At 36.0% G+C, this 25,115-nt stretch overlaps 1 protein-coding gene across 2 annotated transcripts; it reads left to right on the top strand.

Moving 5' to 3' along the window:
* The first annotated feature begins 8,633 nt into the window (after positions 1-8,633).
* On the top strand, positions 8,634-23,160 carry LOC104218171 (ion channel DMI1-like). 2 transcript variants are annotated; one of them, XR_011400897.1, is made up of 12 exons: positions 8,634-9,440; positions 10,238-10,306; positions 10,562-11,182; positions 12,150-12,332; positions 12,547-12,606; positions 12,730-12,933; positions 14,027-14,275; positions 18,170-18,268; positions 20,807-21,001; positions 21,451-21,527; positions 21,829-22,095; positions 22,557-23,160. XR_011400897.1 is itself a non-coding variant. In XM_009768598.2 (12 exons), the coding sequence occupies exons 1-12, from the start codon at positions 8,820-8,822 to the stop codon at positions 22,773-22,775; spliced, it is 2,880 nt and encodes a 959-aa protein (XP_009766900.1). In that variant the 5' UTR covers positions 8,635-8,819; the 3' UTR covers positions 22,776-23,160. The 2 variants fall into 2 exon arrangements, 1 of the variants encoding a protein (XP_009766900.1); XM_009768598.2 differs by having other exon boundaries at positions 8,635-9,440; positions 21,435-21,527.
* Positions 23,161-25,115: the final 1,955 nt, after the last annotated feature.

Here is a 25,115-nt window from a genome sequence, read left to right as displayed (position 1 = left end):
AACCTATCAAATCACGTTCGATTGACCTCAATTTTTGCAAACAAGTAACATTTGATATTACGAACCTGCTCCCACTTCTGGAATTGAAATTTGACCCCGATATTAAAAAATCCACTCCCGGTCAAACTTTCCAAAATTCCAACTTCTGCCTTTTCAAGCAAAATTCTGCTACAGACCTCCAAATCACGATCTGGATGTGCTCCTAAGTCCAAAATCACCCAACGGAGCTAACAGAACCATCAAAAATCCAATCCAAGGTCAAATACTACAAAGTCAAAACTTGGTCAAACCTTTCAAATTTAAAGCTTCTAGTTAAGAATCATTCCTCAAAATCAATTCTGAATAACCTGAAAACCAAAACCGACGATTCACATAAGTCATAATACATCATACAGAACTACTCATGCCCTGAAACAATCGAGCGAAGTGCAAATTCTAAAAACGACTGGTCGGGTCGTTACAATATATATATATCCTTTAAAATTCTCTATTTGGAAACCAATAAGAATCCTGGTAAGATCTTTGTATAAACCTTAAAAGTTATTGAATAAAGAATGGTAAAGTTAATAATTAGTTAGTTTACATGAAAAAATAACATAAATGTAGAGCGTCAAAAACTCTTAAAGAGAAAATGCAGAATAGCCTGATAGACACCTCTACTTATTTTGTTTTGATATTTCGGTCCCCATACTCCATAAAGTTTCCAGTTTAGACCAGATACTTGATCTTTTACAACCGGAATTGAGATTTGGTGTTTGTGAAAGTTAGAATTCAGTAGACACTTCCCTAAAATTTGAACGAGAATCCCACCTAAAACAACTCCATATATAGCCATTAATCCTCCCATTTTTGAAAATACAACACTAGTAATACCGTCCGTAGTCACTATTTTTAGCAACCAAAACCAGCTAGAACTCCAATGAAAATGGGGATCTATGGTGAGAAAGAGAAAGGAAAAAAAAGGGTCGTCATAGTGAGTCTTTTCCAGCAAAGTCCCTCAAGATTCGAGGTGGTCTCCTAGTGATGTTTGATATCCCGAGGATCTATGATTTTACTCGCTGGTCATGGCCCCTGATTTCTTAGATGCCTGGGCTTTAAGAGGGTGGCGTAAAGGTAAAGAAGAGAAAAGAGGAGGTAGACAGCTAGCAAAGTTGGTCGAGTGGACTTATATCAATGTAAAAAATCGTAACAAAATGAATATAAGGTGAGTTTGCTTGTGTGTTTGCAGATGGAGGACGAATGGGTGGTGGTGTGTGGTGGTGGTAGGTGGAAGAGGGAGAGATGAAATGGGAAAAAGAGAGAGGAGGAAGGTGGGGGATACTTTTTTTTGTTGGAGAAAAAGGAGATGAAATTGAGATTTTTATAAAAAATAGAGAAAATGCATAAAGACCCATTCAACTTGTCCTGAAAAATTATTTACATACCTAAACTTTACGGGTGTCCTAACACCCCGCTATTGTTAGAACAATTATATCTATTTACTCCCTCTTAAGCCCTAACCCAACTATAATAATTTGAGTGGGAACACACGCTTTATTATGAAGCCACGTAATTAAACTATTCAGTAAATAAAAATAACAGTCTTCCCACTATTTACTAACACTCTCATTCACCCCGTTAGTTAAAAATTTCCAAATTGAAGAACCATAAAGCCCAACCTTAGAAGATTCTATTTGTGATAGTAGGCTATAATTACGTATTTTAGTCTCTTATCACACTCTAATTTACTGCACTTTTATTGTGTTTGAACTTTAATCGCTAGTGTTTTGCACTAATTGTGTATTTTATGACTTGTAGGAGCGATTCTGATTTATGTAGATGTTGTGGAACTAATTCGAGCTATTTGGAGCTTTGAAGTCTGAGTAAAATCTCAAAGGATTAAACCGAGATCGTGTTCAAGGGTCGAGGATCAATTCTGGACGTCAAAATTCAAGGAAGAAACAATTGCTGAAGAAATGCACTAGTGCGAGGCACTGTGCGATGCACTAGTGCAAATTTTTGTCAAAAATTTCCAAAGTTCAGAGACTGGATTTTTTGTGGTCTGACAGGAAAAAGCACTAGTGCGACGCATGGGGCAACACATGAAAATCAATAAATTTGCAAGTTTTCCTATTTCGTCTAGGAAAAGAAGATTTCGTCTTGGCTCGACCCTACTTGGTATAAACACATGTAAAACGTTATTTTGAGGACTTTGGACATACTTTAGACCTAAGGAAGACACACCACACTTGTAAGAGGCTTCTAACTAGTTTTTTTTCTCTTCTCTTCTCTTCCTTTAATTTCATAGTTTATTAGTTCTAGAGTTTTGGGTGCTACATGAACGTTGTAGTTGAAGCTTGAACTGTTCTTATTATTTTATCATATTGGGTTATTTATTCTATTTGTGCTTAATTATTAGATTGTCTGATCACCAATTGAATACTATTTACGAATCTAGGATTGAACTCGGGAGATAAAATTCTAGATTGCATATAAGATTGACTAGAGCAAGATCTTGAACTCGAGTATCGGGAACGAATTTACGGTTAGGATAAGAACATACCTAATCGCGTTTCTTGGTTATTATACGAAAATTATGAATGTGTTCTTGTTAATCCTAATTTCATAGGAATATAGGTGTTAGGTTAGCATGAATAGGACTGTTGTACTTTGGGAGAAGGCTACGAGCAATATTAACTCCGTCAATCAATAAACTAGATAAATTAATTAGACAATTTAGGTAGAAAACTCAACGGGATTGTTAGCTAACCCATAGCTCTAGAATATTTTCTCCCATTGAGTTCGTCTTTAAGCTTGTCGTTTTTTCCTTAATCTCTTAATTTGTTACTCTAAATTAATTATAGTTAAATATTCATACTTTAGGATTCACTTGAATAGATTAATTTTGTGGGTTAATTTAGTTGATAGTTAATAACAAGTCCCTGTGGGTACGATATCTGGACTTACAATCCTATATTACTTGTCGACCACGTATACTTGCGTGTGCATTTTGGAGCAACAATTTGCCTGACTAAAATCGATTTGCCTGACCAAAATTGAAGGGACCTATTGCAAAATCCTTCGATTTCATTGTTCTTTAGGGTTCCTTTTGTTGTTATTGTTTCATTTGACTAGTTGGTGGAAGACCCATTCGAAGCTGAAGGTCTTTAAAGAATCAAGTTCAAATGTTGAAGTTGAATTACCTGTGAAACATTATCTATATTTGGAGGTCAATCCATTAATCATATCCTTTTCTATCATCAACCCTAAACATTATCTCTGTTTTGGTTTGTTTAATATCGTCTGTAACTAGGGTCTTGAACTTGCTTCAAATTTCTTCACTGTAACTTTTTTAATGTAAAATTCAGTAATAGAAATACAATTTTTAAGGCGTAATAACAACCAAATTTTAGTTTTTTCTTGTTGCATGTGTTGTCACTTAGTTATGTCGGAATCTTATAGTAACTGCTAATCCTTAATTAGTTTATTTTCTACTATATTCAGGTATTTTAATGTCTTTTGTACTTGTTACACTGAGGTTTTTCCGTGGCGGAAAAATCTCCATGGATAAGTTACATTCCTTTTCAATGGAGAATTATGTTGGTGGGATGATTACTGATTGTCTTGATGTTGATATGTTCTCATATTTTGAGTTTCTAGGTTATGTGAAAGAGTTTGGGTACAATAGTTCTTCTGTTGTTATTTATGTTAGACTATCTAATTGTCCTGGTTTAGTAGTAATTAAAGTTGATAGGGACCTTATGAGTATTTGCGAAAAGTTAAAAAGTGGGAATATTTTGGAGGTATATGTAGATCACATGGTTGATGATACTGTAGTGGTCCCCCCTCTATTAGAATATGTCAGGAAAGTGAGAGGTGATAGTAATGTTACTTTTGAGAAGGAATCTAGTCAAGATTTAGGGGGTTGTGAGGGTTTGTGAACTTCTGAAAAGGAATCGAATGTTGCTGAAAATAGTGCCAATAACAGTGTGCATCAAGCTTTAGGAGATTATTAGAAAAAAATTGTATGTTGGGAGGACTATTTGTAGTAGGGCAAGAAATATTCTGTTCAATGAGATATTGGGTGATCATAAATTGGAGTATGGCAGAATATTAGATTATAGGGATGAGTTGCTTAGATCTAATCTAGGGAGTACATGTGTAGTGAAGCTTAGTGATGAAACATTTGAAGGTGGGAAGAAATGTTTGTTGGGTTCTATATTTATTTTGATGCCATGAAGAAGTCCTACTTAGCTGGTTGTAGGTCATGCATTGGGTTAGATGGATATTTTTTAAAAGGTGTATGTAGAGGCCAACTACTTGTAGCAGTTTGCAAAGATGAATATAATTAGATGCTTTCACTTGCTTGGAATGTTGTTGAGATTGAAAATATGCACACTTGGAGGTGGTTTGTCAACCTTTTAAAGGATGATCTTCAGCTTGGAGACGGTATAAATCTGACCATTATAACAGACATAAAAAAAGTAAGAATTGGTAGTTTATTGTTATTTTTCTACTGCTAATTAACTTTAAAATTAACCGTTATTGTTCATTTTGCAGGGGCTAATAGATATACTTCCAAATTCTGAACATAGGATGTGTGCAAGGCACATCCTAGCTAACTGGGGAGGGGCATAAAGAGAAGGAACTGCTTTTGGAGGTGTGCAAGGTCTACCTATGAGTGGGAATTAAAAGAAAAATCTGGATGAAATGAATAAATTGGGTAATAAGATAGTTGATGAACTGTTGTACTAAAACATAAAAAGATAGAGCAAAGTGTATTTCAATACATTCTGCAAGTGTGATAGTGTTGACAATAATATGGCAGAATGTTGCAATGCTTGAATTTTGGCAGCAAGGCAGAAGACTATAGTGACAATGCTTGAAGAAATAAGGGCGAAGATGATGAACAAAATATGTCAACTTAGACAGTTTCGAAAACTTGGATTACAGATTTTTCACCAATGACTATGAAAGTCTTGGAAGAGAACGAAGAAAGATCAATGAAATGTAACATTTTTTGGAGTGGTGAGTTTGGATTTGAATTGAAGCAAGGACCAGGTGCAAGTAAAGTGAACCATCTGGTGGACATCAACAAGCAAACATGCACTTGGAGAGCTTGAATGTTAAAAGGTATACCATGCGCTCATGCAGTTGCTGCCCTGCATTATAAAAATCTGGAGCCTTTGAACTATATTTCTCACTGGTACAGTAATTTCACTTACATGAAAACATACAATTACTTTCTTCAGCCTGTTTTGGGTATGAAAGCTAGAGTCACGAAACCCAACTGTTATAACCCCCCCCCCCATGTTAAGAAGATGTCAGGTAGGCCAAAAAAGGTGAGAAGAAAAGAGACAGGTAAAAATAAGACAGGAAAATTGTCCAAAAGTGGAGTGGAAATGACATGTAGCAATTGTCATAACAAGAGGGGATGTCATAAAGCTACTGGAAGTAATACTGCTGCTACTTTAGCAGGTTCTGTGCCTGCAAGTGTTGGTAGTTCAAAGGCACAAAAGCAAATTACTAAAAGAGGAAGGGGTAGGCCAAAAGATTCTAAAAAAAGGTAAATTTTTTCCCTTTAAGGTCATCTTAAGAATTTTTAAATTATAAACAGATTCTTACTTTTAATTGGTTGATGTAGGATATTGGTACTAGTAGTAATATAAGAACACAATATAACAAGCCAATGATAGTTGGGATGAGAGTTTTACACACTCAAAGTGGCTTCAAAATTCAAAATGTAAGTTCTAAGACTACATCTCATATTTAGGTAGTCTGATTTTCTGTTGGATTTTGGCAGCCTGGAATGTCCTCTACAAACTTTAAAAATGTGAGGTCTTCAACAGAAGTAACTGGAGATCTAGGTCATCAACCAACAAGAGGTGTTAAATGGAAAGGCAAATAAGCTATGACATCAAGGCAACTTCAATAATTGAAAGGCAAAAAAATTATTCAAACAAAGTCTAGTGCTGCTAAGTTGAGCCTGGAAAGCACCACTGCAAAACCATCCAATTGTTCAAGAGTCTATTTTGTGGCTGACTGTACTGCAATAGACTACATTTTGATAAGGATTTTTAGGCAGCTATAGACTGCATATTTCATTTTGTTAGCTTATGATGTCTGTTTTGTTGCTGCTACAATGAGAACAAAAAGTGTTTATGTAACTAAATATGCAGCTGTGACTGTTTATTAGGTTTGTTTCTTTTAGATCAATGAGGCTAAATATGTGTTTTTATACTGTTTATGCAGCTGTCCTATTATGTCTCGTCTGTCTATTGTTGTGATTAGAAACTAAAAATAGTTGTATGAAGATACATGCTTGATTGATTGCTTCTGGGCATACAAAGAAACAACAAGAACACACCTACAACACTTCAAACATTCAAACATCAATTCATTAGAAACAACACTTCATTACTATCTGTCTATTGTTGTGATTAAATACTAAAAATAGTTGTATGAAGATACATGCTTGATTGATTGCTTCTAGGCAACAAGAACACACCTACAACACTTCAAACATTCAAACATCAATTCACTAGAAACAACACTTCATTACTTACCAAGAAAGGTTTATTACATACAAATAAAAGGTCCATTACAAACATACAAAATAACACATGCAAGCAACAACTACATACATATTGAGACAAGAACATTAGATTCAAATGGCAACTCCATTGCATCTTTTTTCAAAGACATTACTGGAAACCTACAAGCAACAAGTATAATACATATCCCCAAGATAATGAACCAAAGTACATTTTCCCTAGCCTTGGACCTAGCCAATTTGCTCTTCCACTTCTTTTTTGCCTCTTTCATCTTCTCCCTATCAACTTGTAATTTTACCAATTGAGCCTCAATCTTCTCCATCTTCTCCCCTTCTATGGTATTTTCAACCTTTAAAGCTACCCTCGGCTTGGCAAGAATTTCAAAGCCTTCTATTGCGGTCTCAAGTTCACCCATTTTGTCAAGAAACTTTGGAATAACAAATTTCGACCGAGGATCAATTTCGGAATCCTTCCAAACTCAAAAATCACAAGATCGTGGACCCTAAGATGAATAAAAAAAGAAAATTAATCAAAGATAGTTTTTCACAACTCAGTTATTGAAAGAATTTTCATTATTATTTACCCCATAGTATGGACAAACCCAATATCTTCTTCCTAGGTTCCGAGGTGTCCAAGCTGTTAACAAAGGCAGCACATACCCATGGTTGCATCGAATTTCTCCACTTAACTCATTTTCTTCCTCTTCGGTGCAAAGCCTTGTCAAATTCAAGCCTTTTGAAGGCATTGCAACAACTACAACACAAACAGACGATACCAAAGTCAGATAATTTGCTGACGAAAATATTAGAAACATCAGCCACATTACAATGTTTAACCAAAAGAAATTGGATTTAGGAGAAAGACATAATAATAATAATAAAAGAAAGAAATTTTGGTTCTTTAGGAGGAGAAAGATTAACCTTTGCTTTTAAAGATCAAAACTTCAAAAGGAAATTTGATGCAATTTCGGTAGAATTTAGATGAAGAAGAAATTAGGGTTCTTCACTTGGGTTTGGTAAAAAACTGAGGAAGAATGGATATTACCGTTGGGTTATCTTGAAGTTAAATTTTTTTATTTTTTAGGGTGTTTTTAACGATTAAAAGAGAGCAAGGACGCACTCATAAACGTTGTCTAAGACGCGCGGCTGGCCAGGGCTTAAGAGGGAGTAAATAAATATTGTTTTAACAATAATGGGGTGTTAGGACAACTGTAAAATTTAAGTGTGTAAATAATTTTTCAGAACAAGTTAAATGGGGTATTTATGCATTTTCTAAAAAATATAATGTTGTTAAACTAACCAATAATGTAGCATTAAATAATATGAGGTGGATCTGATATGTTCTTCATGTGGGGGTGAGTAAGCAACACACACTATATATTTTGGTCGAGTTCAAGTGCCTAATTAAAACTTCGTGGAGTAAAAGAATCTGGATATCAAAATAAAACAAATTGATATGCCTATTAGGCTATTCATCAAATAAAACATTGAGTTCATTAACGTGACTTTGTTCAAAATATAAGTACTTCAACTTCATCGAGTCCATATTTTGATGATCATTGAATTGTTGCGGGTCAGAGGCTTCTGTTTCACTAGGCCGATGCAATTACTATGTCATAAAATATTCTCTTGGTGGATTTCATATTCCAAAATTTTAATTTAGGAATTTTTGAATATTTAATAATTTCTTTTTTTCAATGAATTAAAGAAGGGAAAGAGAACTTTAAACCCATTTGAATTAGCTTAAAAATAGTTGTTTTTTCGGCAAAAATATCTGTTAAGACAAAAAGCAATTTCTAAACAGTTTTAACTTATTGTAAATATGTTTTAATTTTTAAAAGCCAATTCAAACATCCATAGTAAATAAAATAATCCCTCCGTTCAAATCTATGTGAACTTGTTTAATTGAAGACGGAGTTTAAGAAAAAATAAAGACTTTTGGAATTTATGATCTTAAACAAATCAAAATGGAGCCCAGAATATTTATGTGGTTATAAAAGCTTCTCGTTAAGTATAGAATTGTAAGTTGCTAAATTGTTATCAAATTTATACCAAAAAAGTAAATAGCTTTTATCACACAGGTTACAAACTCAGCTCACTCCAACTGAAAAAGAAAAAGAACAATAAACTAACATAACCTCCAGTCGTCACTCTCTCTCTCTCTCTCATCTCTCAGTCCCATGGCTTCTCCATTTCCTTCTTCACTCATTTAACCCATTTTCCCTTCACTCCAAAATCCTCTTTCTCCGTGCTTCTTCATAATATAGTTTTTCTTCCATTCGGTCAAATGCCCGACAGAGATGGAGCTCCAAATCCAAATCCGAACCCTGACAAGCCGGAGAAACCTCCCTTGCTCAAGAAATCGAAAACCATCGCCGACAAAACACCTACCGTCGCCCACTTCCCGGGCCCACTTTTACCCACCGTTCGTCGTGTCTCTTCTACTCCACTATCCTCCCCCCGCTTCTCCTCTGAATCTAATACATACTCCGCTCCTTCTACCTCCACATCAACTTCCGCATCCACGAGTGTTGATGCAAACTTCGGATTTGGTGATCGTGACTACGTTTATCCTTCTTTTCTGGGACCTCATACTGCTAGGAGTAGAGTCAACGTCAAGTCAACTTCCAAATCACAGAGGAATCAGCTGGAATTGTCGAAATTACCCGCTCGTAGCGAGTCTATGCCGTTGAATTTGACTAGTGACGAGGGTGGAGCTAAGGCTGAGCCGAAGATGAAGCCGAAGCCGAAGCCGAAGCTGAAAGCTGAGAGAGATTTGAATGCTTTGTCAATTCAAGTCTCGAATCCAGCTTCTTCTTCAGCTTTGTCATCAGAGTCTTCTACTTCAGCTAACTCCTCTAATGCTCGAAGAGCTTCTGGTCATAACAGTTCCTGGTTCCTTTTTTTGGTTTGTGTTTTTAATGCTTTTCCCATTCTATTTCCTATTGACTTCTTGCATTTCTGTTCGATTCCCCAGTAAGCGGGAAAAATTATAACCAAAATAACTTGCAGAAATGTGAAATCTAATACTCCCTGCGTCCTAATTTACATATGCAGTTTGACTGGGTATGAAGTTGAAGGAAGAAAGAAAGACTTTTGAAACTTGTGAATTTGTGTGACTATAAATCATCTCATTAAGGGTAAAATAAGAAGTTTAAATCTACAATGTTTCTAAATATAGAAATGTATCTTTTTTTTGGGACACAGTAAAAAGGAAAGTGCATCACATAAATTGAGATAGAGGGAGTAATATTAAGTAGTGGCATAGTACTTCCTTGTTGTCCCATTCTATGTATCTTGTGTTTGACTGGATTAATTTGAAATGTTAGTTTGACTTATATGTAGTATTATGTAAATGATGTTGGAAAAACAATTAAAGTAATGGTCGAATTGTTAGTCTGGTAAAGATTGCCTCTAGTTTAAACCTTAAAATACGAATAGTTTAGCGAATTTGAATTCTTGAAAAGTATGAAATCTGTTAGAATGGAATGATGTCAAACATTTGAGACATCTCAAAAAGGAAAGATTTTTATAAATTGGATGGAGAGATTGCATAGTAGTGTAGTAGTATGTTTTAATGTTTTGGTTAATGGGAATTTTTTGCCCATTTAACCTTTTCTGGATATCAAACATTTCTGTTCTCTATGCGTTAGGTTTATGGTTCTTGTTTATAGTGTATTGACCAATTATTTCCCCTTATTGCAGCTTAAATTTGTTTGTACATTATCAGTATCTCACACATTATATTTGCAGAATGAAGTCTCTAAGCTTCAGGTATGCTCCCTAGTCCCCACAAACACTGCTAAATTCGCGAAGTCTTTTCCTCCGGTGTTCATTCAAAGTATAAACATAGTTTCCATTACTGTTTGTTGGAAGAAGCATGAATACTACTTATCGCCAAAAATAAAGAAAAGAGCCACTATTTATTGGAAGAAACCCTCAAATTTACTTAATTTCTTGCTTTCTTGTTGTCAGTAAATAGTTGGTTCTCAGTACGAAAGTTGAAGGTGAGGAATGGTTTGTTTGCAGGAGGAGAATGTTAGTCTTCGCAGAGTTTGTAGCCATGTTGATCTTGCCAGTGCTGGTATCACAGAGCTAGAAGAATTTAATTCACTAGTGTATTTTGGGAATGCTGACAGTAGAATAGTTGCTCTGTACATGGTGGTTTTCATCCTCGTTACTCCTTTTGTATTTTACAAATATCTTGACTCTCTTCCGAGAATAATTGATCTCTTAAAGAGGAAAACTACCAAAAAGGAGGAGGTTCCATTGAAGAAAAGGATTGCTTACATGGTGGATGTGTGTTTCTCAGTTTACCCTTATGCAAAGCTGCTTGCACTTCTCTTTGCCACTCTCTTTCTAATTGGTTATGGAGCATTGGCACTTTATGCCGTTGGTGATGGCAGCTTTACTGAAGCTCTTTGGCTTTCTTGGAGCTTCGTAGCAGACTCTGGAACCCATGCTGATATGGCTGGTGCAGGGCCAAGGATAGTTTCAGTTTTGATAACCTCAGGAGGCATGCTCATATTTGCTATGATGCTGGGGCTTGTTTCAGATGCTATTTCAGAAAAAGTGGATTCTTTACGGAAAGGAAAGAGTGAGGTGATTGAAAGTAATCACATTCTTATTCTTGGGTGGAGTGATAAATTGGTAAGTCTATAGTATCTCGCTTAAAATGTTGTGACTTTTTGGTATTATCTGGCTTTTGCTCTAAGATGCCTTTATTTGGGTAGGAAAAAGATAGAGATTGGATCTGGATTGATGTATATTGGATATGGGCAATCCGCAATCTATATCCATTCGAAATCCAATAGATTTATATGATCCATAAAAAAGTTTGGTCCAAATTCATCCTTTTCACAGTCCATTCGATTCAAACATATTGGACGCTGATGAATCGTTTGATTTAAATATATACAGTCACACACTCACACACATTGTCACCTGTATGGCTGTGCAACAAGGTTGTATGGTTGGACCCAAATCTTACATTGACTTGTAAATAATATAATCTAAGTTAGTGAGATTTATTCTTCGTAGATAATAGTTTGTTACAGAAATACATTTTACTTCTACTTTTGCCGTTTTCAGCTGTTAATTGAACTCTCTGTCTGGGTATTTAGTGCGGAATTCTTTTCCTACATGACTCGTAAAATGAAAATCTTGAATAAAGGTGCTTTTGGCAAGCAATATCAAGTAGGCTTGATATCGATTTGATTTATAAAATTACACTTTATAAAAAAAGAGACTTGATATAGGTTTTGTTTTCTTTTAATAATAGAACGACGAAAGAAAAAAAAGATAGCAAGCCTACCTTATACAAGAAAGAATGACTTTTTAATTCTCATTACCTTCTCAATTATCTGGTAGTGTGAAGATCTGCAAATCGTCGATAGTAGGCTTGCAGGTAAGATAGTACCATTGAATCTTGAGAGATCTTGGTGGAGAAGAGCAAAGAGATACTTCTAGAATAGCTTTCAGATCGGACATATTTGTTTCCGTTAGCTGCAAACTTCACTTGGTGTTGCTTTCGCTATATGGAAGGAATTATCTGCTTTAATCATGACTTTTGATACTGATTATGACACAGAGGGGTAAAGGTATTTTCTTATTACAGGGGTCACTTTTGAAGCAGCTAGCAATAGCAAACAAGAGCATTGGTGGTGGTGTTGTCGTTGTGCTTGCGGAAAGAGACAAAGAGGAGATGGAGATGGACATAGCAAAGTTAGAATTCGACTTCATGGGAACTTCAGTGATCTGCAGAAGTGGCAGTCCGCTAATACTTGCTGATTTGAAAAAGGTGCGAGAGCCTATCTTTTTTCTTTTCCTTGTTGACCCTGATACCCCCTCTTATCTTTTAATCGCATTTCCTTTACCTCATTATCCTAATTTCCTAATTTACTCTGTGGTAAAAGTAACTAGTGACTTATATTCTTCTTAATCCCCTTAACCTTTCAATTCCTTCTTTCTTATAGTTATTTCTCTTTGTTTTTGTTCTTCTATGGCGCATGCAGGTCTCAGTCTCGAAAGCACGTGGAATCATTGTCTTAGCATCTGATGAGAATGCTGATCAGGTGTTTTTCACAAATGAATCTTCAGGCTCTAAACAAGCAGATAATTCAGACTAATTATTCCAGTTTTTCCTCCTTTTAGAGCAGATAATTCAGACTAACTATTCCAATTTTTCTTCTTTTTAGAGTGATGCACGTGCTTTAAGGGTTGTACTTAGCCTAACTGGAGTAAGAGAGGGGTTGAGAGGTCATGTTGTTGTGGAGATGAGTGATCTCGACAACGAACCGTTAGTGAAGCTTGTTGGTGGTGAACTTATTGAAACAGTTGTTGCTCATGATGTGATTGGGAGGTTGATGATACAATGCGCTTTGCAGCCTGGCCTTGCTCAGGTCAGTTATATATAGTTCTCTTACATTATATCTTCATTTGTCTTCACTTGCTCACTTTGGCAGCTTTATACCACTTATGTTGTCATCTAGACATGCTGTAGTCCTTCTGGTTCCTCTTGTATGTATTGGTTAATGATACTCATTAGTGTTGCATTCAATGAGTGTGCATCCGCACACACTTGTGCCTTAAATTTCCTGAAAAACTTGCAAGGTTGGACCAGAAGAATTCTCTTCCTTTTGAGTTCCATGTTGATGAAAAAACAACAACAACGATGACACTTTCCAAACTACTTCGGGTCTGTTGTAATCCGCAAAGCCCATTTTGCTCCATTTGTACCTGTTTCACTCCAGTAGAAGTTCAATATTATGAAATTCATATATTAACTTCTTTTATACTGGGCGTTACCTACCACAACCCTCCTTTATCTGATCTTTGGACCGGCAATGTGTCCTCACATAGATTCTAAGCTTACAGAGGCGAAGTTGAGGTCCTTGTTAATCTTACCTATACATAGCCAGAAAATGTGAGAACATTTTCTAGATTGCTTTTGCTGTAAACATGTTGACAGTTACATGTGGTCATTCGATAAATAATTCTGTTGCTATTTCATACTGTTCTGCCGTTAATGCTCCTGAAATTTGATGCACCGTCTTTTCGGGGCTACAGATCCAGTATAAGGTTATTCTTTCTTTGAGTGCTTTTTTGGGAACATGCCTTCCCAAGCTGCAAATGAATGATGATCTGATACTTGCATCTGCATACTACTAAAGTTAGTTATTCTTAGTTACGGTTTAGTTGATACACCTTTGTTCAGGAGGAACAGAAAAATGGAAGACGATCACAGCCATTTACCAAATTGTTTTGGAAAACCATAATGATTACCCTCATGACATGCCCACTTAATGTACAACTGATATGCACGAGAAAACTCATTGTAGAGTAACAATAATATAGAGGTAACTACTGATTGCCATATCACAGTAGTATAGATTTCTCAATTTTAGCTTGATCCTGTTATTGGTAGCTGTTGGTCTCTGCGGACGAGTAATACGTATTTTCTTGTTTAATTCTCTTTGTTGTCCAATATGGCAGATTTGGGAAGACATTTTGGGCTTTGAAAATGCAGAATTTTACATTAAACGGTGGCCTCAATTGGATGGTGTACCCTTTGAAGATGTACTGGTATCATTTCCAGATGCAATTCCCTGTGGAGTTAAGGTTGCTGCTGATGGGGGGAAGATTATCATAAATCCTGATGATAGATATGTTCTAAAAGAAGGTGATGAAGTCCTTGTCATAGCTGAAGATGATGATACCTATGCACCAGGTCCCTTGCCAGAGGTATTTTTCTTCTCTAAAATTGATGGTTATCTGGCATTCCTGTGGAATTTTGTGATTAGATTTATTGACTGTTCCCTTTCGATGAATACCTTCTAATCTTTTCTTTGGGTCAATATCGCAAACCTTCTTACACCTTTCTGATCCACCTCCATATTTCCCTTTAGTTCCGGAAAAAGTTAAATACATTTTCGGTTTTACTATGAGATGCAAGTATTTCTGCTGATTTGCTATTGCATCTTGTTCTCCTTTCTTCATGCTTCTTCACAGCTAATGTGGAGTTCCATGTCCTGTTATTGTTTGCTTAAATTTTATGAATTAAGCATGTGATGTTGTTTAGTCTTGGTTGAGCCAGTAATGCTACTTATGATCTCTTGTTTATGCATTTAAAATGTCATGGATATATTGGGAATTATGAGAGAAGAAACTGTATGGAAAACTTGATGGCAATGAAGTGCAAGATACACTTATTTATAGGTGTGAGATACATTGCACATGTTATACTTAACTGACGTTTCTAGATTGCTGCATCTATACATATTTCACTAAGTTTCTAATACTTCCATGCGAGTTAATAGCCTGTTTGGCCAAGCTGTAAAAATCAGCTTATTTTGAGAAGTGCTTTTCTCAAAAGTACTTTTGATGAGAAGCAGTTTGTGTTTGGCTAATTAATTTGAAAAGCACTTCTGAGCAACAATTTTTGGCCAAGCTTTTAAAAACTGCTTCTAATAGCCTGTTTGGCCAAGCTTCTTTTTGGCCAAAAGTACTTTTTTTTGGTCAAAAGTGCTTTTGGCCAAAAATTGAGGTGTTTGGCCAAGCTTTTGGAAGGAAAAAAAGTGCTTTTGAGGAGAAGCAGGAAAAAGTAGCTTCTCTCCAAAAGCACTTTTTTGAGAAGCACTTTTGAGAAAAATACACTTAGAAGCAGTTTTTTAAAGCTTGGCCAAACATTAATTGCTGCTCAGAAGTACTTTTCAAACTAATTAGTCAAACACAAACTGCTTCTCACCAAAAGTACTTTTAAGAAAAACACTTTTGGAAAAAAGCACTTCTCAAAATAAGCTGATTTTTGCAGCTTGGCCAAACGGGCTATAAGTGTTTTTCTTCTTCTCAAAAGTGCTTTTCAAAAAAGTACTTTTGGAGAGAAGCTACTATTTTATGCTTCTCCAAAACTGCTTCTCCTCAAAAACACTTTTTTTTTCTTCCAAAAGCTTGGACAAACACTTCAATTTTGAAAAAAAGAAAAGTACTTTGTTTTGAAAAAAAGTGCTTCTAGGATTGGAGAAGCTTGGCCAAACAGGCTATAAGTTTCTAATACTTCCATACAAGGTGGTGTACACATCTTATGTTCCTAATTTATTACATATGTAATAGGTCCCTGGAATGGTGAGGGATTTGATGGATATGTGAGCACACTCGTCATTTGGCTTTACAAACTTAGTTACTCTTCTTTTAGGAGAAGGAGAAGGAGAAGGGAGGACGTGAGAATGGAGAAGGTTGATTATTCAATTAAGCTTGATAGGGAATTTATAGCAATTACAATGTACACGTATTTGGTCAGCATATAAACACAAAATAAAAACCCTAGTCAAATCCCTAAATCAATAGTCAAATCATCCTGATTTAATGCTAAACATCAAATATCTTAACACTCCCGTGTACATCCTCTAAAGGGTTAGTATGAACATCTGCCAACTGATCATTCAAGCCAACAAAGCTGGTGGCTATGCATCCAAACTCGATCTTCTGTCTAATGAAATGATAGGCCTCTTCTATATGCTTTGTCCTCGATGAAAAACAGGATTTGAGGCAATGTGAAGAGCATCTTGATCGTAGCACATTAGCTTCATATGCTTGACTTCTACACACCTTAACTCTTGGAGAAGTTGTTTTAACCAGATAAGCTCACATTTAGCAAGAGACAGCTTGAAATTCCACTTCTGCACTATATCTTACTTTTTTACTTCTCCAAGAGATTAGGTTTCCTTTAAACATGATACACAGACGTGATGGAGAACCGACCCAACCGTCATCAGAATATATCCAACAATGTCTAATTGACTCTCGTTTTATTGTGAGGAATTGTTCCTCAAAAAATTTCTAAATGACTCTTGTCTTCATATAACAATCATTGTCCTAGAGCTCCTTTGATGTATATGAGGATATGATTTACTGCATCCCAATAACCTTTACACAGGGCTTGGAGGAATTGACTGATGACATGTACTACACATGAAATATATGGTCGTGTAATTGTGAGGTAATTCAGTTCACCGACCAATCTTCGGTATCTACCAGGATCTTCCAAGAGCTTCCATTGACCAGAAACAAGTTTAACATTCACTATATTCTGGATTTTGTTAAGAGTTCTAGCTATGATGCTTGGACTCGGGTATGGGTATCTGATATGGGTGGATCTAGAGGTCAGATTCTTCATCACATAAATTTAGGATTGGGGTTATGGATCCAACTACGGATATGGGTGCTGGGATACAACCTATAAATGTTTATTTCGACATATAGAGTATATATTTCGATAAAAATAAGTATATATTTCGATTAATTAAAGTTATTGAACTCAAACTAATAAAATTTAATTCTTTCTATACACCTAATACTTTTTTTATAAGATATCTCCTGTAATAGCAAAAGAATTCTCATATTTGGTATGTGTGTGTGCGCGCGCGCGTGTATTAGTGTTGTCAAAGGCGCGCTTAAGCCTTCAAGCGAAGCTCAAAACATGTTGAGCGCTTCGCCTCGCTTTATGGGCGCTTTAGTATCGCATCAAGGCTCTAAGGTAAATATGAGTGTAATCATGAAAAGGCTACATTAAACAATTGAAATTTCAATTTATCATAATTTTCTCAATTTCTTTATCCAAATATTTGTTATTCATGCTTATAATTATTAGTCTTGGATTACATGTACATATTTTTACTTTTTCTCCAGTTGCGCCTTTTTTCATTAACACGCTTTATTTGCGCTTTGCACTTAAAACCTCACGGATCTTAGAGCTTTTTTGCACTTTTCGCCTTTGATAACACTGGTGTGTATATATCTATATACGACATAAACCCAGAAAACAAACCAAATACCCAATCAATCTATACTTCTTGATCATAGATGTAGTCAAAGCACCCAAGATAAGTTGACCAAATCCGATGTGGATCCCACACCCATGTCGTGTCGACACGGGTGCAGGACTCTTGAAGAGTCCCTGCAACATAGGTTTCTAGCATGAGGCTGTTGACAACAAAGCTTAAAGTTTTTTGGTCTAGTGACGTTAATTGGTTCCTTTACCATAGTTTGGCGGTTCTGGTAAAGCATGATAACCGTAAGATATGGCAAAAATGAAGATGAAATACACCACTGTTACTGCATAAATATTTGCATGATATTAGGTCACACCCTCTCAATATTCTTGGAGATTATATTTGCTAAGCCTGTTCTGATCTTGGTGGTCCCTGTAAGCTAAAATAGGATAAAGGAGTTATTTCTGGCAGAAGTTTTGCAAGGATCATATATAGGAACTTGTTTACTACCTAAGAATTTTTACTACTGGTTGGCTATCCTTGCTTTCAAAATCTATTGAGTGCTGTATTCTAGTTCCTTTTCTGAACTTAAGGTACTTATCATGTGTGACCAAGAGATAGCGGTATAACATTAGTTCTATTTATCACTCTGTTAGGCAATATAATTCATGGTTCCTTAAATAAGAAAACAAAGACAAGAATGGAGTCGCGTATCGCGATAACTTGTATGTTTGTATTTTGTGAATCTATTGGTTGCTCTCTTCTATAGTTCACTATTTGTGATCCTTGTTTGGTGATATTTTAACAATGCATGGTTGACACTGGCTCAGTTTTTGTATTTGCTTATATAATGACTTGCTTTTTGCAGGTAAATAAAGGCCTATTCCCTAGGATAGCTGATCCTCCAAAATATCCAGAAAGAATCTTATTCTGTGGTTGGAGACGTGATATTGACGATATGATTATGGTACAGTTTACATACCTACATCTTGATCGCCTATCCTGTCAATCTCTCTCTCTCTCTCTCTCTGTGTGTGTGGGGGGGGGGGGGGCTTGTTCCCCTCCCTTTTTCATTCTAAATATGTTGAGTAAGAAGATCTAGAAAGCGATATGTATTAGGAGTAGAATAAGTTCTAGTCCCATATGTAATAGGAGTAAAATATGTATTATGTATAGAGCTCATTGTTAATAATAAATTTTTCTCCCGTGCATTCTCACATGGTATCAGAGCTTCAGTGAGAAAATTATCGTTGTGTGTCATTCCAGCGACATCCGGGAAGAAAGATCTCATCGTTGTGCAATTTTCCGGCAACTTCGCCTTGTTCCCAGAGTTCATCAGTGCTACAGTGGATGCATATACCAGTACCACCATCAGATCTAAAACCCTTGTGCGACCAAACCCCAGAAATTCCAGTCCCATCGGAACAGAAAAGTCAGTCACCGTGCGTCTTTCCGGTTGATGACTCAAGATTGATTTACGTTATCTCCTCATCGGTAACTGTTGTGCGAAAACCAACACTACTATCTTGTTTGGAAAAGTCAGGTACAAAACCCTAGTCAATCACTCCGGCAGAAAGTCCCTCACACCGCCAGGCGAGCTACAATAACTTTTCCAACGCGTGTGAGCCATTCCGACCACTTTTTGACAAAACTTCTTTAGGACAACTTTATTTTTTCCGGTGTGAATAGTGCACTTTTACCGGCGTGAACAGTGATTTCACGACGTGAACAATATTTTCCAGAAAAAGTTATCTGTTTTCTGGTGGTGTTTTAAAACCTATTTTGTAGTTTAGAATTCGGCTTAGTCTCACTATTTTAAGATTTTTCCGTCGACCTTTCAGCTAACTTCTATTTATCAGCAACCACCTGGTTTTGTTGCTCAGGGGGAGTCTAGTGGCCTTGTATGTCGAATGATCAGCTTGAAGATATTTTCACCAAGTACCTCACTGGTCCTCATATTAGTTACATATGTAACAGGCTCGGTACATATGATTTGTATGCACCGACTTGAGGGGGAGTGTTAGACAGTTATGTGTAAATAGTCTTAGTCCCATATGTAGTAGGAGTAAGTATGTCCTAGTCCCATATGTAGAAGGAGTAGAATATGTCCTAGTCCCATATGTAGTAGGAGTAGAATATGTATATAATATAGGGATCATTGTATCATTGCTAATAATGGATTTTTCTCCCGTACATTCTCACAAAATTTTTGAAAGAAAGAAAAACTTTTGAAACTTGTAGTCTAAAACAAGCCATGGACATTTGTGTAGCTATAAATCATCTTATTAAGGGTAAGATGAGAAGTTTAAAGTAAAATTATTTCTAAATATAGAATGTAGTCATTCTTTTTGGGATGGACTGAAAAGGAAAAAACGTCACATAAGTTGGGACAGAAGTAGTATATAGATTGTCGCATAAATCAATGTGGGTATCAGTCTCAAAAAATGATTCAATGTGGGTATTATTTAATACCGCCAATCAAACACTACATATTTATTTGTATACGCGATGTACTATCTTACGAGAGATTTTATGTTGAGATTAATTATTCCAATACCATCAATAAACCGACCCCTTAGTACATCTAAACTTTTGTAAGTCTTCGTTTTAGATTGACTCAGTTTGATCCCAACTTAGTAAGCTAATCAATGGTATTAGAATGTCCTACATTGGTTGTGGTAATGGGTTGAGTGAGGCCTGATGTCCATTTCTTAAACATGGTACCAGATCCATACCCACTGTTATTCTTGGTTTTGCCAATTTTTGGTCCCCATGTTATATTATTCTTGTTCCAGATGTCCAGACTTGGGTTTCAGTGGTGTTAAAGTGTCCACGTTAGTTGAGGAAATGATTTGTTTCCTTATATGATTTTGGGCAAATCCTCACTCCTCATGAGCTTGCTTTTGTGGTTAAGTTAAGCCCAGGGTCAAATTTCTTAATAGATGGATTAAATGCTCCTTTGTTTTCAGATTGGACGTTATGGCTTGATGTAGTGTCATCTGCCCTCTCAAAATAGAGACCCTCTTTTTTTTTTTTTTTCCTCTGACACTCAGAAATAAATTGTACCAAAAAATCAAACTTCCATTTGCAGTTTCAAAGTGGTACATTTCAGTTTGGGCCCTACTATTCTTTCCAGTTGATGTGGAGAAATGCTGCTACGAGCCCTTGGATATCATCTAGGTTACTCTTTGTTTTTAGGTGCTTGATAATTGCCACTACAAATTGCTATGAAACTCTCTAGTTATTCCCTTTTCTTGTCAACATCTCTTTATCTGGTATACTTTACACAATAGTTTGAGAAAACTGATATTCCTTTGGCTGAACATAGTTTTTTTTAAAATTTAATTTCGAGTTAAACTTTTAATGCCATCTTCTTTATAAATCTCAGCACTGGAACTTTTGTGTTCGAAGCTTTTCTAAGAATCAAATACATTGTTTCAATCCTAAACAGTGAGATAGATACTATACATGAGTTTCACAGGCTTCTGCACATTTTGTTTGTTAGGTGCTAGAGGCATTATTGGCTCCAGGGTCTGAATTATGGATGCTTAATGAGGTTCCTGAGAAAGATAGAGAAAGGAAGTTGACTGATGGGGGCCTTGATATCTCAGGACTGGAGAACATAAAACTTGTCCATCATGTGGGAAATGCAGTGATTAGACGTCATTTGGAGGGTCTTCCTTTGGAGACATTTGATTCGGTAAGTTCAAGTTGTGCTCATACTTTGAGATCTTTGATTATCTCCTAAAAGAAAAACCAGAAAAATATTAAAAGAAGGTCATTTCTCAGTTAAAGGTGGAAGAAAACATGGTCATATTTGGTTGCATGAAAGATGTGTATTTATTTTAAATTTCCTGGCCAAAACTAATATTTCTGGATTTGATATAGCCTAGTGCTAGATTGTTGGTGAATCTTTTTAGTAATTATACACACTTCCCAATTCCGGCAAGATATTTGGTGTTAACTTGTGAATAAGGATCTGGATGCAGTGGGCTAGTTGCTCTTGATTTTCCTTTGTGTGGCAAAAGCAAAAACGAGAATCATTTTGATTTAAACTGATATCAGATGATAGTATATTGGCATGTTAATTCATGTTTTTGTTGGTTCACCGTTTACTAACTCTAAGAGAATAGATTCTGATTCTTGCAGATGAATCTGTTGAAGACTCCATTGTTCACTCTGATTCACGGTCTCTTGCCACCCTCCTCCTCATCCGAGATATCCAGGTCATTGTTGCTAACTTTTAATTGAGACATATAACCAAAGTTTTCTTCTTCACTGGAGTATTTGTTTTTGAGAAACATTTCTTGTTTCCACTATTAATGTGCAACTTTTTCTTTTCGCCATCTTCAATTTCTCTTCACTTCCCTTTTTCCTTTCTCCCCTTCAGTGCTAATGATCCCCACTTCCTCTTCCTCTGGCCTAATTTTTTTTTTGTTTCCCATGTCAAAATGGGTTACAGTACTAAGGTTGATGTCGTTAATCCTCAAATAGTGATTGAAATTGCTGAATTGTTATTTAATGCAGTCGAAGCGTCTTCCTAATAAAGATTCTAGGTCGATTCCTCTACGGCATTCTGTGTTTTCTCAGAGCTCCTGGATTCGTGAAATGCAGCAGGCGTCAGACAGATCAATAATAATAAGTGAGATATTGGATTCTAGGACAAGAAATCTTGTTTCAGTCTCTCGAATAAGCGATTACGTGCTATCAAATGAACTGGTGAGCATGGCACTTGCAATGGTAGCAGAAGACAAACAGATTAATCGTGTGCTAGAAGAATTGTTTGCGGAAGAGGTATTTGTTTTTACCTTTATTTACTTATATTCTGAATGCATGCTTTAATATAGTGTACGATTTTATATGTATTATCACTCAGCCTTTTCAAGAATAGAATGTGTATGAAAAAAAACATTGAAGTGAGTGATAAGCTAAATTGTGGTGGAATGGCAAGGCATGGCATTCAGCTAGGTATTCTACTAGGATGCATTTACTTCTAGCTGATACGAGACAAGCTAGTCTTTCCTTCCTCTCTCATATTCATCATAACAGAGCCGGGTTTTGACCGGAGGTCCAGGGGGTGTGTGTGGTGGTGGTGGTGGGGGGGGGGTTTGACAAGAGATCTTCACAGCTTGGACGTTCTAACCTGGTTGAAGCTACAGCTATAAAGCTCTTTGTTTACTGAGTTTACATTTAGTTCTCTTTTATCTTCTCATTGAGTCCGGATCAGTTTTATCTGACTGCATTATCAAATACAGGGAAATGAATTATGCATTAAGCCAGCAGAGTTCTATCTGTATGACCAGGAAGAACTCTGCTTCACTGATATCATGAGAAGGGGTCGTCAAAGACAAGAGATAGTGATTGGATACCGCCTTGCAGCTGCAGAGCGTGCTGTGATTAATCCAGCAGGCAAGTCAGAGCAACGCAAGTGGTCCCTTGATGATGTTTTTGTGGTTATTTCCTCGGGTAAGTGAGAAAATAATCAGGCAAATATCACATGCACCTGCCTGTACATCATCGGCCTTTCACACATCCGAATCAGACATCTCATATTTCTCTCCAGACAAGCACTCACTAGAAAATAGGCAAATGAGGTAGCTCTAACTTCAACCAGCAGAATAGGTAGAAAGTAATAGGAAGAGTTTTTACGTTTTAGTAAGAGCTGGTGGGGATAGGGGGAAGAGTAAGAGGATTCTTACAAATGGTGAATCTCTTTTGTTTTTTAACTTTTTGATATTGTAACAGAAATTAGAATGGAGAATGAAATTCATCCATTTTTTTCTTGTAACTTCTGTAAAAACTAACAAGCTAGAGCTCTGTAAAACACAGTATCATGTATGGTATTAGTTTATTTACTTATTTGACATCTTCTCTTGGAGCTACTGATACAAATATGAGCAACTTGGATACGAAAAAGTGAAGTTTTATGTCCAACACTATGATCATAATTTTAGAGCAAGTCATACTAAAGATTGATCTAAATGAATTGTCCATGCAATATAATTATAAGACCTTGAAGGCATAGAACCAGATGAATTAAGATAATCTCAAATCAATTTGTTGCTTAACTCCAACAACAATGCCTCTGTTTCAAATAAGTTGGGGTATATCTTAATTTTATGTCTACTCGAATTTGTAATTCTTTTGTTAGGAAAGTAGGCGAATTCACCGTCTTAGTAGTGTGAGCACGTGATTTTGGCCCCACATGGATTACTCCTACAAAATTTCAAAGAATTAAATTTTTCTTTTAATTATTTGTTATTTTAGGAATTATTGTAGAGTTTTTCTTGTTTGCATTTTTTTTTGTGCATGTTTAATTTTATTTAATTCATGAAAAAATACAAAAAATACATTGCATTTGCATTTAGATTTAATTTTACATTTTTTAGATTAATTAGTAAATTAGTTGTTTTATAAAATATGAAGAAAAAAAAAATCACAAAAAAATAGTTCATGTTGCATTTTAACTTTTTAATTTTTGAATTTTGTAGCTTTTTTTTTTTAAATTAGGAGTTATTTTTTCTTTTAAATATTATGTTGAGTTTTTAATATAATTTGGTAGGTTTAATATTTAGGAGTTACCTTAGATTTATTTTATTTTGAAAAAAAAGGAATTGAAAGAGAAGTCTGATTGGGCCAATTTAATTCAATTCCCCCAAGCCTAATTGATTAAACGCCCTTTACCCATCCAAATTTAGGCCCAAACCCGCATCCCAACCTGGTCCACCCATTCAAGTATCCAAACGACGCCGTTTTGAGGTCTATGATCCCAGCCGTTGATCTTCACTCATCGAACGGCTGGGAACTGGCTTATCTAAGCGTATTTAAGTGTCTAAATGGCCTACCCCCCGTTCCATCTTTCTCACTCGTCTCTACCTTTAGAGATGCCCTCAAAACCCTAGAGCGCCGCCCCAAAACGCCAACCCTCCCTGGTGGCGGCGCCACCTCCAATCCGTTCCAAAATCACACCCCAAAATCCTCACAACCTCCCCTTTCCCAATCCCTAACCAATTTCCCTCGAATCCTTTGTCATCTGCTCGAATTTCAAATCTGAGTTCGAAACCCTAAACCCCAAAATCAACTTCCATGGAATCTGCAACATGCAAGGTTTAATCCCCGAGTTTCCTGAAGTTCCCAAGGTCGATTTAACACAAAGCAATGATGTTCACTTGTTCTTGACCAAGAACAAACGATTAGCATTATTTTTGGTTAAATCAAGATATCCAGTGTTACTTTGAGTTTAATTAGGTAAGTTTTTCTTTTATTTTTCTGTCCGTCTTTCTTGTTTCATCCTCCTACTCCTCTACTTTTCTTCTCCGCTTCTTTGAGTGGTTTGTTTTCTGACTGGAAATTGTTAAAAGTTTCAAACCTAGGTTTTCCCTTTAGATTAATTTTTTGTTCGTATTTGTTCCGTTGGCTTTTCAGTTTTTTTTTTTCAAATCTTAAAAGCTTGTTCTCTAATTTTTGTTGGTTTATTCATTGGCCTGTTAGCTTTTATTCATGCCATGTTAAAATCCTGGTTTTGTCTTTCTTGTTTTAGTTTTATAGTTAGTTTAATTAGGTCGTTTCGATTTAATAACCTAGTTCCTTCTATGCTTATTTGTATTATTAATCAGTCATGTAGTTAATTTTAGTTTTGAAATCATTTAATTGGTTTCTTCTTCTGCTTCCCATGAATTACCAAATGGATCTCTGATTGGTTTTGGGCCTTGGGGTCATTTCTGACCCATTTTTAAGAGAAGCCCATTCATTGTGGTTTGAGTCTGGGGTCAGAATTGACACATGTGGTAGGCTGGGGTAAAAACAGGGGGTTT

Source organism: Nicotiana sylvestris, chromosome 7 (assembly GCF_000393655.2).
Source record: "Nicotiana sylvestris chromosome 7, ASM39365v2, whole genome shotgun sequence".
Lineage (NCBI taxonomy): Eukaryota > Viridiplantae > Streptophyta > Magnoliopsida > Solanales > Solanaceae > Nicotiana > Nicotiana sylvestris.
This window is presented reverse-complemented; position numbering and strand designations above follow the sequence as displayed.